This window comes from Carcharhinus amblyrhynchos, chromosome 25 (assembly GCF_965287045.1).
Source record: "Carcharhinus amblyrhynchos chromosome 25, sCarAmb.v2.hapA, whole genome shotgun sequence".
NCBI lineage: Eukaryota > Metazoa > Chordata > Chondrichthyes > Carcharhiniformes > Carcharhinidae > Carcharhinus > Carcharhinus amblyrhynchos.
In genome coordinates, this window is record NC_137348.1 from 27,454,377 (window position 1) to 27,468,988 (window position 14,612).

Below are 14,612 nucleotides of genomic sequence, written 5' to 3' on the forward strand. Positions count from 1 at the left end.
AAAGATATGGATAAAGTAGACATGGGGCGGATGCTTCGTCTTGTGGGGCATCCTAGGGCGAGCGGTCATTACCTTAGGATAAGGGGTAGCAAATTTAAAACAGAGTTGAGGAGAAACTACATCCCCCAAAGGATTGTGAATCTGTGGAATTCACTACCCCAAAGCGCAGTGGATGCTGGGACAGTGAGTAAAATTTAAAGGAGGATTGAGACAGATTTTAATTGGTAATGGGTTGAAGGATTATGGGGAGGAGGCAAGAAAACAGGGATGAGGAGAATATCAGCCATGATCAAATGGAGGAGCAGACTCGATGGGCCGAATGGTCTAATTCTGTTCCTATATCTTATGAAATGTTCATTGTTGAATTTATCGCCATGATGCAGTTCAACCATAAGATGATTTACCAGCAAAGGGTAAATCTCTGCTGCATATCCCAGGCTATTCCATGCAATAATGTCCCATAAATTATTAGAAATATGATGATGAGTTCACCACACTCGGACACCATGAACGCACAGCATTATTTGTAGCAAGATGGGAATACATCATCTGCTGCAAATTTGTGATTCTCTACATTAAAATGGTGACAATGATCAAGCAGGTAAGATAATGGGCGACACAATGGCACAGTGGTTAGCATCGCTGCCTCAAAATGCCAGGGTTCAATTCCCGGCTTGGGTATCTGTCTGTGTGGAGTTTGCACATTCTTTCGGTGTCTGTGTGGGTTTCCTCCGGGTGCTCCAGTTTCCTCCCACCGTCCAAAGATGTGCAGGTTAGGTTGATTGGTCATGCTAAATTACAGGGTAAATACGTGGAGCTAAGGGATAGGGGCTGGGTGGGTTGGTGCAGACGCAATCGGCCTAGTGCTTCCTTCTGCACTGTAGGGATTCTACAAAAGCATTGGGAGGAACGCCCGATGTCTACCTGCCTCCAAAAGGATAAACCCAGAAGCTGGAATGGCAGCAACTAAGCCCCCACTGTCTGAACAGAGAGAGAGAGAGAGAGAGAGAGAGACGGCCAATCAAACCAATTAAGAGGCCAACTGACGGCCATTTTGCTAACCTTCCAGCAAGGAACCCTCTTTTCTGGCTATTCCATGACCTACAATGCTGTGGCTGTCCCCATCACATCAACACTGCTGCTGGAGAGGTTATTCCCGCAATTACCCACTAGGCTCTGGAAAGGAAATGAATGTTTCTATTTACCTGTAAGAGCGCCTGACCTTCTCCCTGCATCTCAACATTGATCACTTTGATCAGTGATGGCGCAAATGCTGCAGAGTTGCCAGCTTTCTGATAGGGCCGACAGCTCAGAGACAAAATTTAATTAGACGGTGAACCTGGTTATGGCCTCTTAGAATCCATACAGTGCAGAAGGAGGCCATTCGGACCATTGAGTCTGCACCAACAATCCCACCCAGGCCCTGTCCTTGTAATCCCCCTGACACTAACAGGGAATCTCACCCTGACCTGTTGCCCATAACCCCGAGTATTTACTTCACTAATCCCTCTAACCTAGACACTAAGGGGCAATTTACCAGAGCCAATTACCTAACTTGCACATCTTTGCACTGTGGGAGGAAACCAGAGCACCCAGAGGAAACTCAGGCAGACACGGGGAGAATGTACAAATTCCACAGTCAGTCACCCGAGGCCAGGGTTGAACCAGGGTTCCTGGCACTGTGAGGCAGCGCCACTAAGCACTGTGCCACCATGCTGCCCCCTTAAATCAGCTGCCACCAGTAAAATCACTTCTGGGGTCATGCTGGCCGCAACTCATGACATGCATTTGGTCCTAACGTCAGGATCTGCTGGTGTGGCAGGAAAACCCCGGCACACACACCAAGTTCTTCATTGACTGTAAGGCACCTGGGGCCAGGGAGAGGTGCAGAAAGGTGCTACATAATTGCAAGTCTTTCATTTCTCCTTTGGGCGCTAATTGCTGGAAGATTTGAACCATTTCACAACCTCACAAAATCGGAAGCTTGTCATCCAGTTCCTCGTATCAGGGAATTGCTGGAATTGTGCTGCAAGTATGAATGAATCTCAGACAGCTATTTAAGGCTGGTATTTCATGTCATCAGCATCCTGTTAATAACATGATTCATGCTCCAGACAAGCCACTCAAACTCAGGGGCCCAGAAGGGGAAGGATTGAAAACATGGAATCTCACTTTGTCCTTTGAGACTTTGTAAACATCACATTTATCATTTTTTTCCTCCTGTCTCTCTTTTCTCTTTTAATCCAGCATCCACGGGCAGCGCGATGGGACTGTGGTTAGCACTGCTTCCTAACAGCGCCAGGGACCCAGGTTCGATTCCCAGCTTGGGTCGCTGTCTGTGCGGAGTCTGCACATTCTCCCCGTGTCTGCGTGAGTTTCCTTCCATGGTCCAAAGATGTGCGGGTTAAGTGGATTGACCATGCTAAATTGTCCCTTAGTGTCAGGGAGGCTAGCTAGGGTAAGGGCCTGGGTGGGATTGTGCTCGGTGCAGACTCGATGGGTTGAATGGCCTCCTTCTGCACTATAGGATTCTATGACACACTAGTTTGTCATATTTCCTTCTCGGCTGTTTGCGCCATTTCTTTCTCTATCCATAAATTTCATTGGTGAACAAGTTTAGACAATTGGAAGGGATACTATGGAGTTTCCAGATGCCCCAATGAGCTCACCATTAACCAGTCACATTTTCCCGTGATTTGTGGGGCAACCTGAAGGGTGAGGGGAAAATTCCAAATCTCAGTGCTCTCTGCGAGGTGCACTCTCCAGCAATTTCTGGGCCAATGCTTTCACCGTTTGGCTTCAGCAACAGTTAGAGAGCTTGTGTACACGTGGATCTGCACTGCACGTGTTCCAACTATATACCCTGCGGAGAACAACAGATAGCTTCTGATTTACTGTGCACTACTCACAGGTGGGTAGCACAGCACATTTATTGAGACGCTTCTCTGAGAACAAATCTTAGCCAAGACAACAGAAAGGAATTTCAGACATATCTGACAGCCTAACTCCACACACAAACAGAAGGTAAATGGGGTGCATCTTCCTGTCAGATTGGCCATGAACTCCGCCCTTCTCAACACTTGTTGGAAAAGGAAAATTGGGGTTGAAACGAACAGCTTTCCAATTCCTGATGAACCAAATCGCTTGATTCCAGTTCCTTTCAATGTGGCACAGTGAAGGGTCTCACAAGTTTGTGCTGGCCTTTCTCTCTATTCAGAATAAATGGTGGCATCCAAGCATACAGTAATCCAATGCCTCCTTGCAAGCTAAAGCCATCAATGTGTGGTGCCCAGTCTAGGTTAAGTTGTCACAATAATTTCATAAGCATTTCTCAACCATGAAGGTTATTCCAGCAAAGCTGCGAACAACTATATTTATGTATTTTAAAATGTACCTGCGAATTGACAATATAGTTGGGAACCTTCAATTCCTGCCAATCTAAACAGGGAAGAGGTATAATTAATATGGTGCTCATTAAATGTACATGATCTTTCTTCACCTTTGTGATAGCCTAGAAGATAAAGGGTTGTGGTAGTCATGCATGTATCTATTATTTGGTACCACCCTATATTTTTCCTGTTGTGATGCCTTAATTGTTAACACAGCTACAGACACACTAGTATTACAGACAAGGAGGCCAAATGTTAAGCCAAATATCCGAACTCTGACGGCTTAATTCTCCAGTAGAATACAGTTCAGCCGTTCTAGTGACACCATTGTTTGAGCACAAAAATGCGCTGGATAGTTGTGGCTCCAGGTCAAGGAGAAACTGGCAAACAAAGGAACACATCCTCAGCAATATCCAAAGACAGACAGCGGAAAGACTTGCAGTAATGCAGTATTTGTCAAAACAACAGATATCTCAAAGCACTTTATAGTCAATGAAGTACTTTTCAAGAGTGGTCATTGTTGTAACTTAGGATGCAATGAGGCGTAGTTAAGAGACTGTGATAGCTGAATGAGTTAATGTAAAGATTTTTTTTAATTCATCTGTGGGATATGGGCATCGCTGGCTGGCCAGCATTTATTGCCCATCCTCAATTGCCCTTGAGAAGATAGTGGTGAGCTGCCTTCTTGAATCGCTGCAGTCCACGTGCTGTGGGTTGACACAGGAAATTCCAGGATTTTGACCCAGCGAAGAAACGGCGATATACTTCCAAGCCAAGATGGTGAGTGGCTTGGAGGGGAGCTTGCAGGTGGTGGTGTTTCCATTTATCAGCTGGCCTTTTCCTTCTAGATGGTCATGAGTTTGGGAGCTGGTATCCGAGGATCTTTGGTGAATTACTGCAGTGCATCAACAACATAAACTCCTGCTGAAGGCTGCAGAATTGCCACTGTATCTCAATTCACAGCTAGTCATTTTTTTTGCCAACTGTGATTACAACCGGGCTTTAACTTATTTAGCCTTATGTTCCAGCTGTGAACTTAGCTTCAACATCTTTTTGCTGTATGACATTGTGTTTTGGCCAAAGGTAAGCTGTGAATTTCATCACTGAACCCAACAGGATGAGATTTTTAAGATACTGCAGCTTGCCTCTGGAGAACTAGCTCACTTGGCACATTGACGAGTGTTGGAGTTGGGGATGACAGCTCTGATTGAACATGTTCCTGGAAGCTTGATCACAGGAATTCCCACCTCCTGCGGATCTGTCCTATCAAGCAGCATCTATTCCTCCAAGTGTGCAAGGATTTTTTTTGGTAAGTAACATTTTTTAATGTGCCAAGTGGTTAGGTAAAATGAGTTAAGAGTATCATCTGATTCAACATTTTAATAAGTGGTTAAAAAATGAATTCATTACTCCCTTATTTGTTACATAATTTGATATAAACTAAGTATTCAGTGACCTTAAGTTTCTCTTGCTTCTTCTTTCCCTCTCCCCTCAGCGCCACACTGTCTTTTACAAGCAGGAACTGCTCATGTTACACGTTTCACTGGGCCAAGCACTGAAACTGCGCAATTTGTGATTCATACACCAAGATTTCCACTGTGATAAAATCAGTGAAAAATCATTTCGTTCAGCTGTCTCTGGCTTATAATGAGAATTTAGTAAAACAATATTTCTTTATCTTAACACATAAAAGGGAAATGTGTGAGGTGGGGCTTTGAATCAATGTTACTATTTCTGTTCCACTCTGACTCCTATCTCCCCATTCCTTCATTATAATTTTATTCTTATTTAGTACTTGGTTCATCTGATTTAACTTTCTTTTGATGGTGGGTTGCTCCACAGGTTCTGTCAGGAAAGGTCAACTCACACACGTCTTCAGAGTTAATGATAAGAGCATCATTAACAGTAGCTTGGGAGTGCTGGGTGGTATAAGGAACATATAACAGGCAATAGCAGAAACAAAAATGCTGCATCTTTCTATAGGCATATATATTTTATTAAAAGAATCCTAGTTTGAATTCCTTGTTTATACTTAATTCCTCATATTTCATGCAGATTTCCCACATTTTCTGCTCATCCAGGCAAACAAGCAACTTGGTCTTTGTCATCTGTTAATCCCATTGGAGGTGCCCAATATCGATGCCTACTGATTTTTTTCTCCCTTGCAGTCAAGGGCAGCATGGTGGCACAATGGTTAGCACTGCTGTCACACAGTTCCAGGGATCCAGGTTCGATTCCCGGTTGGGCCACTATTTATGCAGAGTCTGCATATTCTCCGCACGGGTTTCCTCCTGATGCTCTGGTTTCCTCCCACAGTCCAAAAGACATGCTGGTTAGATGCATTGGCCATGCTAAATTCTCCCTCAATATACCCGAAAGGCGCTGGAGTGTGGCGACTAGGGGATTTTCACAATAACTTCATTGACATGTTAATATAAGCCGACGAACAAATAAACTTCAGAAAAAGATGTATAGCGCCTCGTTTCACAAAATTACATCCTGTGGTGTGACTTAGTGTGGAACAAATTCTCAGAATTAAACCCCTGTCCTAACCTTCCACAGTGGTGTGCAGCAAGATACAAACACATAACTTTTTACAGATAATTTTTTGAAAATTCCCATGGTCAAAAGTCATTATACATATTCAGCTGTGTGGAATAATTTCTTTATAGATTGTGTTCTAGAAAAGTAAGACCACCTTTAAAGTAAATCCATACTGAATGAGTTAACAACTAGCCTAAGACAACCCTTATACGGTCAACTGGACTGGTAGGATCCTGTGCGTCTCATTAAAACCACTGGCACAAAAATTCACATGTACTGAAGCTTGTGATAATGGGAAATGTTGTTTACAATGACTCAAACACTTGACGAAATCACAGAATAACATCAGCCAGAAGTTACAATATCAATTCACTCCCAATATACACCCACAGTTGGCACTTTATGACTCCTCAGCTCTTGCTTTCCTTGCAGGAAGAACATATGGCTACACCACACCACTGCTGACGCACTTTCCATCAACACATGCCTGACAGATATTCAGCATAACTGAAGGGCAATGTTATTTGATCCAATTCTGCTCTCTGTCCATATGCAAACCTTTTCTAAGAAGCTTGAATTCCGTTTCAGACTTTATTTAAAAAAAAACGAAGGACGATACTTGTGAATTAATGTGTAGAGCACTAAAACAGGCCATTAATCCCAACTAGCCCATGCTAGTATTTAGGCTTTACACAAGTCTCCTCCCATCTTTCTTCATTTAAATCGACCATCTATTCCCTTCACCCTCAAATGTTTGTCCAGTTTTGCCCTGAAATGCATCTATGCTACTGGGTTCGACTACTCCTTCTGGTAGCAAGTTTTTTTTTCATTCATTTACAGGATGTGGGCATCGATGGCCATGCCAGCATTTATTGCCCATCTCTAGCTGCCCTCAAGAAGGCGGTGCTGAGCTGCCTTCTTAAACGGCTGCAGTCCCTGAGGTGCAGGTACAGTCACAGTGCTGCTGGGGCGGGGGGGGGGGGAGCAGTTTCAGGATTTTGACCCAGCAATAGCGAAGGAGTGCCACACTCTTAGCCCTCTTTTGGGTAAAGAAGTTGAATCCCCTACTGGATTTCTTGGTGAATATCTTACATTGATGGCCAGTAGTATCGCTCTTCCACACAAGAGCTTCTGTATCCATCCGTACCCACTCATCAATTTTGAAGACCCCTACTATGTCACCCCTCAAGTTTTATTTCCTCAAGAGTAAAGAGACCCAACCTGTCAATACTTTCCTGATATATGTACCCACAAACTTCTGGCATCATCCTTGGAAATCTTCTCTTCTCCTTGTCCAGTTCATAAGAACATAAGAAATAGGAGCAGGAGTAGGCCATCTAGCCCTTCGAGCCTGCCCCGCCATTCAATAAGATCATGGCTGATCTGTCGTGGCTCAGTTCCACATTCCTGCCCTCTCCCCATAACCCTTAATCCTCTATCTCCTTTTTATGACACGGTATTCTAAATGTGTTCCCACCAAGATTTGAAACAGGTTCCAGCATAACTTCCCTTCTTTTCAATTCTATTCCTTTGGAAATAATCTAGATTATGGAGAGCCATTGGCATGAAGTCTATATGGGAGACCATTGCCTTCAGCTCAAAAAATAAAACAATTTTGCAGCGATAAAGGCAAAATGCTGGAATCTGAAACAAAAACAGGAAATGCTGGAAAATCTCTGCATGTCTGAGAGCATATGTGGCAGAGAATAGAACAAACGTTTGAGTCAGGATGACCCACTCGAAACGTTAGCTCTGTTCTCTCTCCACAGATGCTGTCAGGCCTGTTGAGATTTTCCAGCATTTTCCAGTGTTTCTTCTCTTTTTTTTGTCAAACGCCACATCAGCATTCTCAAACAGTTTTAACTAGCTACAGAATTCACAATCCCTCCAACTACATTGAACATTTGTGTCTGGGGAAGACTGCCTTGACTGTCGCTGTTGCCTATTTAACAAATGCCTCTTCGCTGTGCACACAAATCATTTTCCAAGTGCCAATTCGGGCAATGCAATAAAATTACCCACAGCAAGATCTCACCAAGAGCCATAGAATGAGTCACCAGTTCATCTATTTTAGTAGGATGATTGGGCACTGACAGTAGGTTGGCTGGAGTGCTTTGGACAGCGCCTTGCAACCATTACCATCCACTTGGACAGATGAATGGATGGTTCAACTCAGGTCTGACAATGCAGCAATTATTCAGGGCTGCAATGGTGCTTTCCAATCATAGAATGGGCATTGAATCCACAACCTTGCACCCCTGAAGTTCGAGTGAAACTACATTATAATCAGTCCAAGAGAGTGCGAAAAAAATTTATAAATAAGTGAGCATATATGTCGCGGTTAAAGTTCCGCAGATAAAGTTGCCACAAGAAAAATGAGATAAAATCATCAATAATTGTTACAAGGTCACAAGAAATAGAAGGAGCAAAGGGCCACCTGGTCCTTCAAGCCTGCCCTGCCATCCCAATCCATCATGGCTGATCTACTGAACTTTGTCCTTGATTTAGGAGTTGCTCAGGGTATTCTTTAAGCCACTTTAATTAACATCCACCCCCTCCCCCCCCCCCCCCCCCCACCGCCCCCGGTCCCTCCAGTCAGACCAAGCTCCCATGGCACACTGGTTAGCACTGCTGCCTCACAGCGCCAGGGACCCGGGTTCGATTCCCAGTTTGGGTCACTCTGCGTGCGGAGTTTACACCTTCTCCCTGTGTCTGCATGGTTTCCAGCGGGTGCTCTGGTTTCCTCCCACACTCCGAAAGACGTGCTGATTAGGTGCATTGGCTATGTTAAATTCTCCCTCAGTGTACCCAAACAGGTACCAGAGTCTGGCGACTAGGGGATTTTCACAGTAACTTAATTGCTGTGTTAATGTAAGCTACTTGTGACACTAATAAATAAACTTTAAACCCAGTTAAATTTCAGACTGATGTGCTTAGAAAAGAGATTGCATATTCTGACTTTTGCATAACGTGTTCTGCGTTTCCATCTCCAATTTTTACAGAGTAAGACTTAATGAGTTAAAACTCAAATATATATTTATCGCTGGGAATTGTGATATTGTATCATTCCACCAGAATAGTCTGGGCACTGGCACCTTGTATTTATAGTTCCACACACTTCAAATAACATGAAGGCTTGATTTAAAATCAGAATTTAAACTCTACTTAATAATTGAGATGTGGCAGCACTAGACAGGGTAGATGGTGGGATGCTTTCACTCGTGGGAAAATTTCCAACAAGAGGACATAGCAACAAGATAAAGGGCCGGTCATTTAAAACTGAGATGTGATGTAATATCACAATGACTCAATATCCCAGTTTTGGGCAATAAATGTATGTCTGGGTTTCCCCTTATTAAGAGACAAAGTCCTCAACTCCTTTTCTGTGCCATTTCCCCACAGCCTTTCAACTCCTCGATCTATCAAATACCTATCCAGCTCCACTTTAAATACTTCTAATGATCCAGCCTCCTGCCCCTTTGGGCCAGCAAATCTGAGATTCACCACCCTCTGCCAGAAGAAATTTCTACACACCTCAGTTTTAAATGACTGGCCCTTTATCTTGTCGCTATGTCCTCTTGTTGGAGACTGTGCGCCAGACAGGGTGGCACAGCAGCGCAGTGGTTAGCACTACTGCTTCACAGCTCCAGGGACTTGGGTTCGATTCCCAGCTTGGGTCACTGTCTGTGTGGAGTTTGCACATTCTCCACGTGCCTGCACGGGTTTCCTCCGGGTGCTCCGGTGTCCTCCCACAGTCCAAAGATGTGCAGGTTAAGCTGATTGGCCATGCTTAAAAATTGCCCCTTAATGTCCTGAGATGCGTGGGTTAGAGGAATTAGTGGGTAAATATGCAGGGATATGAGGGTAGGGCTTGGGTGAGATTATGGTCAGTGCAGACTCAATGTACTGTAGGATTTCTATGATTCTTGTCTTGCAGCTATGTCCCCTTGTTGGAGACTCTCCCACAAGTGAAGACATCCCACCATCTACCCTGTCTAGTGCTGCCACATCTCAATTATTGTATAGTGTTTGAATTCTGATTTTAAATCAAGCCTTCATGTTATTTGAAGTGTGTGGAGCTATAAATACGAGATGCCAGTGCCCAGACTATTCTGGTAGAATGATACAATATCACAGTTCCCGGCGATAAATGTACATTTGCGTTTTTAGTCATTTAAGAGTTTTACTCTGTAAAAATGTGAAGATGGAAAAATTATGGCAAAGCTAAAATGGTCAAGCTAAGCACATCAGCCTGAAATTTAACTGGGAGTTTGGTTTGAAGGAGGGCAGTGAGGGGGCTGGGGGGGTAATTAAGTCGCTTGAAGAGTACCCAAGCAACCCCTATATCAAGGACAAAGTCCAGTTTTGCTGTCACGCTGTGCCTCTAATAATTGTTTTGCTCAGGCAGGACCATACAAATTAGATAATCACCATTTATTTAAAAATAAAGAAAAGGACATGATATAGACGCCGGAGGTTAGATACATCTAAGGTTCATTGTTGAAACTGAAGCTTCTGTCAGTGTGGCTGGGATATGAATGAAATGTGTTGATTAATTTGAACCCAGAGGGGGTTGAAGTCAGATATTCACCCAAGTGTTTCACCTTATTGTAGCAGGGAGCAGGGCCAGGCGCTTCCCTCCCTTCTGCAAATGCCTACACTTAAGGAATTGCAATTTCCTGCCTCCCAGTTGATGTTACAGTTGCAAATGAAAGTTGCGAGCTGTGATTTATTTAACAAGTGTGTAATTTCCTTTGTAGCATCTTTCAAAGCGCAGAGGGTCGCATGAATTCCCCCTCCCCACGACACATATATACACACACACACACACACAGAGCACCAATATCTATCAAATCCGTGATTTTAAACTCCAAAATAAAAGCCACCGTTCCCCCGTGGCCCCACGCCAGTCCTTAAAGATACAAACAATATAATCCCGCGCCCACATCCTTTCCTTTTGTTTCTGGAGAACCAAAAGAGCAGATCCCGAAGGAGAGGGGATTGTGAACAGAAATCGCCCACAGGCGAAAGGAGTAGAATCGATATTTGAATCGCTAGGTGGAGGGGACTAGATGGAGCTGCCTCCTCTCTCTCTCCGCCGTGATACAATCTGCAGTGCTCAGCGTGGCTTCATATCGACAAGTCGCTCAGGGAGAAGCCAGTAAAATCAGCGGGGTGTTGTCTCCGGGGTCGCCTGGGATCTTTCTGTGCGCCGTGACAGTCCCGCTCGGGCACAATCCTTTAGCCATTTCAAAGTGTTGTCAATGCGCAGACATTTTATTCGGGAGGTGGGCGTTGAGCAAGGAGATGACAGCGAGAGTACACGGCAGTACACTGCCTCTCTCTCTCACACACACACACACACATCTCCTGTGATCCCCACTGCACTGCAGAACAAGACGTGCCCAAACCTCAGCCCCAATCTCAATCCGCACCCACTCACACTGGGACATCTCAATTCCTCTCCACCCTCACACACACACACACACACACACAGGGACATCTCAATTACACCCCCCCCCCCCCCCACCACCGCCACCCTTACACACACACACACACACAGGGACATCTCAATTCCCTCTCCGCCACCCTTACTCACACACACAGGCACAAGAGCCCCCGCCCCCCAGAAAAACACATACAAGGATATCTCAATCAACTCCCCCCCCAACACACACAGGGTTAAGAGCCTCCCCCCCCCAGCCCCGCACACACACAGGGACTAGGCCCCCAGATATCCACAAACACACCTACACAGACACAGACACACACACACACACACATCTCAAACCCCCCTCTACCCCACACACACACACACACATCTCAAACCCCCCTCTACCCCACACACACACACACACACACAGGGACATCTCAATTCCCCTCCCCTTCCACACACAGGAACCCCACCACCACCTAACAACACATATACACACACAAACACACCTACAACAGACACACACACAGGAATAAGAGCCCCTTCCTTAAGGGGAGGGGGCAGGCAAACATGCTTGGAGGGGATTACACATGAAGTACCCAATCTTTTATTAAAGATACGGTGTGGATGCACCACCCAGCCAGCCCGCCAGCTGCTTGGCAATGAATGACTAGAAAATGATGCTGGACCGGGCAGGCTAAGTGAAGCCCAGATGACAAGAGACACACACACACAAATATTTTTATAAAAAAAAACAAACAAAGCAGCAGCTGCATTGGTCTTTTAGGCTGGCTTTGGGACTGCGTTTCACTCGCTTCTACAATCAGCCAAGAAGACAGCATCAAAAAAAGAGAGAGGGGGGAGAAAAACAACCCATCCCATAATCTCATCCCTGTGTGCATCTGCATTGTGGGCAAGCCTTTGCTACGCGGGTCACACAAGCGAAACAACACAGCCGGCAGCACACGGCCCTCCCTGGGCAGCTAAAGCTCCCACCCATTGAACAATTTTTTTACCCTTTATTTTAAAAGACATAATCTAGAAGGCAAGGATGAAAGCTCTTACTTTCTCCCACCACCGCTTTTAGCCCGATCGGTGCCATGATGTCTTCTACTCGCTCTCGGTCCTTTCCCAATCAGCTGACTGCAGGAGAGGGATATAAAAGGAAGCACGTCACGGAGCAGAGGCAATTCTTCGGTGTATTTATCACCCAGCTCCCCGCTACCACCACTTTAATTCGGCTGTTCCGCCGCTGTCTGGTCAATTAATAATCTTGTTTTTTCTATGTTTTTAAAAAAAGAGACATTAAAATGATAGGGAACCAGGAGAGAGAGAGAGCAGTGAAATTACCAATGATGTACATTTCATGATTTGTTCGTTCCAGCTAGGATGGTATTGACAGGATGAGTTGGGGAGGAGCTTGCACAAGGGTGGAGGGAGGGAGGGAGGTAGGGGCTGGGGGTGGAAGTATCTGGACACTTGCACTATCCACACAATTCGCTCACATTTCAGAGAGGCAGTCGCCCCATCAGGTGCAATATTCACCGGGACGGTGAATGTCGATGAACACGGACAGAAGGTAATCTTCTGGAAGCGTCCGTTCAGGCATAAATTTTCCCGTGCCAAATGACACAGATCTCCCAAGGATGATAGGGAGCAGACGATGTGAAATCGCCCTGGTGCTGTGGGAGAGCTCCATCCCTTATTTATTTCCACAGGGGTCCGCTGTTATGTTGCATTACAATCCCGAATTTATTATTTTTTTAATCATCTTGCTTTGAAATACTTCTTTTCAAAATGTTAACCCAAATGTAGTGTCATCCATGTTTGCAGTGTCTTATTTTTGCAATTTGGAAGGTTAATCTCCAAGCAAGGGAGTTGAAATAAGATCAATTTATCAAAGTGGGGGAAGTGGGGGTGGGGGGAGTCCCATCAGCGTCTCGTTAATCAGCCAAGGGTTGGAAGGAGTCAAGAGAATCATAGAATCACAGTAGTGTAGAAAGGCCATTCAGCCCATCGAGCCTGCACCAATAACAATCACGGCAGCGCAGTGGTTAGCACTGCTGCCTCACCGCAGCAGGGATCCGGGTTCAATTCCAATCTCCGGTCACTGTCTGGGTGGAGTTTGCACGTTCTCCCCACGTCTGTGTGGGTTTCCTCTGGGTGCTCCAGTTTCCTCCCACACTCCAAAGATTTACAGGTTAGGTAGATTGGCTGTGCTAAATTGCCCCTATGTGTCAGGGAGAATTAGTAGGGTAAATGTGGGGTTACAGGGATAGTGCTTGGGTGGGATTGTTGTCTGTGTGGGCTCCATGGACTGAATGGCCTTCTTCTGCACTGCAGGGATTCTATGATTCTATGAATCCCATCCAAGCCCTATCCCTGTAACCCCATGTATTTACCCTGTTAACCTCCTGACACTAAGGAGCAATTGACCATGACCAGTCAACCTAACCTGCACGTCTTTGGACTGTGGGAGGAACCCCACACAGGCACCGGTGGAGTGTGCAAACTCCACACAGACAGTGATCTGAGGCTGGAATTGAACCTGGGTCCTTGGCACTGTGAGGCAGCATTGTGCCTTTGTGCCAGTTGATCAAGCTTATAAATCTCATCAATAATCTGCTGACTGATGCTCAGTTTGGGTTCTGCCACTTGGCTCCAGTCCTCATTTCACTGATTGTGACATGGGCATAGAAGCTGAATTCCAGAGGTGAGGTGAGCGAGGCTGCTCTTGACGTCAAGGTAGCATTCAACTAGGGCAGGCACCTAGCAGCCCCAGTAAAAGTGAAGGCTAGGGCCCTGATAACATTCTAACTATAATACTGAAGGTTTGTGCTGCAGAACTCACTGTGCCCCTAGCCAAACTGTTACTGTACAGCTCAGCTGCAACACTAGCATCTACCTGGCAGTTTGGAAATTTGGCCTGTGATTCCCACCTACCAAAAGTAGGACAAATCCAACCCAGCCAATTATTACCCCATCAGTTTCCTCTCGATCATCAGTAATGTGATGGAAGTGGTCATCAACAGAGCTATCAAGTAGCACTTACTGAGCAGTAACTTGCTCACTGATGCTCAGTTTGGGTTCTGCCAGGGTCACTCAGATCCTGACTTCATTTCAGCCTTAGTCCAAACATGATCAGAGGAGCTGAATTCCAGAGGCGAGGGGAGAGTGACTGCCCATGACATCAAGGCAACATTTGACTAATTGTGGCATCAAGGACCACTAGCAAACCGGAGTCA

The 14,612-nt window shown here is 45.4% G+C and overlaps 1 protein-coding gene across 3 annotated transcripts in view; it reads right to left on the reverse strand.

Moving 5' to 3' along the window:
• The window catches only part of stxbp1a (syntaxin binding protein 1a), a 118,295-nt gene extending 105,563 nt beyond the window's left edge, over positions 1–12,732 (reverse strand). For 2 of the 3 annotated variants that reach the window (XM_080212490.1, XM_080212491.1), the window contains exon 1: positions 12,433–12,732. In XM_080212490.1, the coding sequence (XP_080068616.1) occupies positions 12,433–12,469 (37 nt within the window). In that variant the 5' untranslated portion in view covers positions 12,470–12,732. The remainder of the gene's footprint in view (positions 1–12,432) is intronic. The other variant, XM_080212492.1, reaches the window with a different exon arrangement.
• Between the last annotated feature and the right edge of the window lie 1,880 nt (positions 12,733–14,612).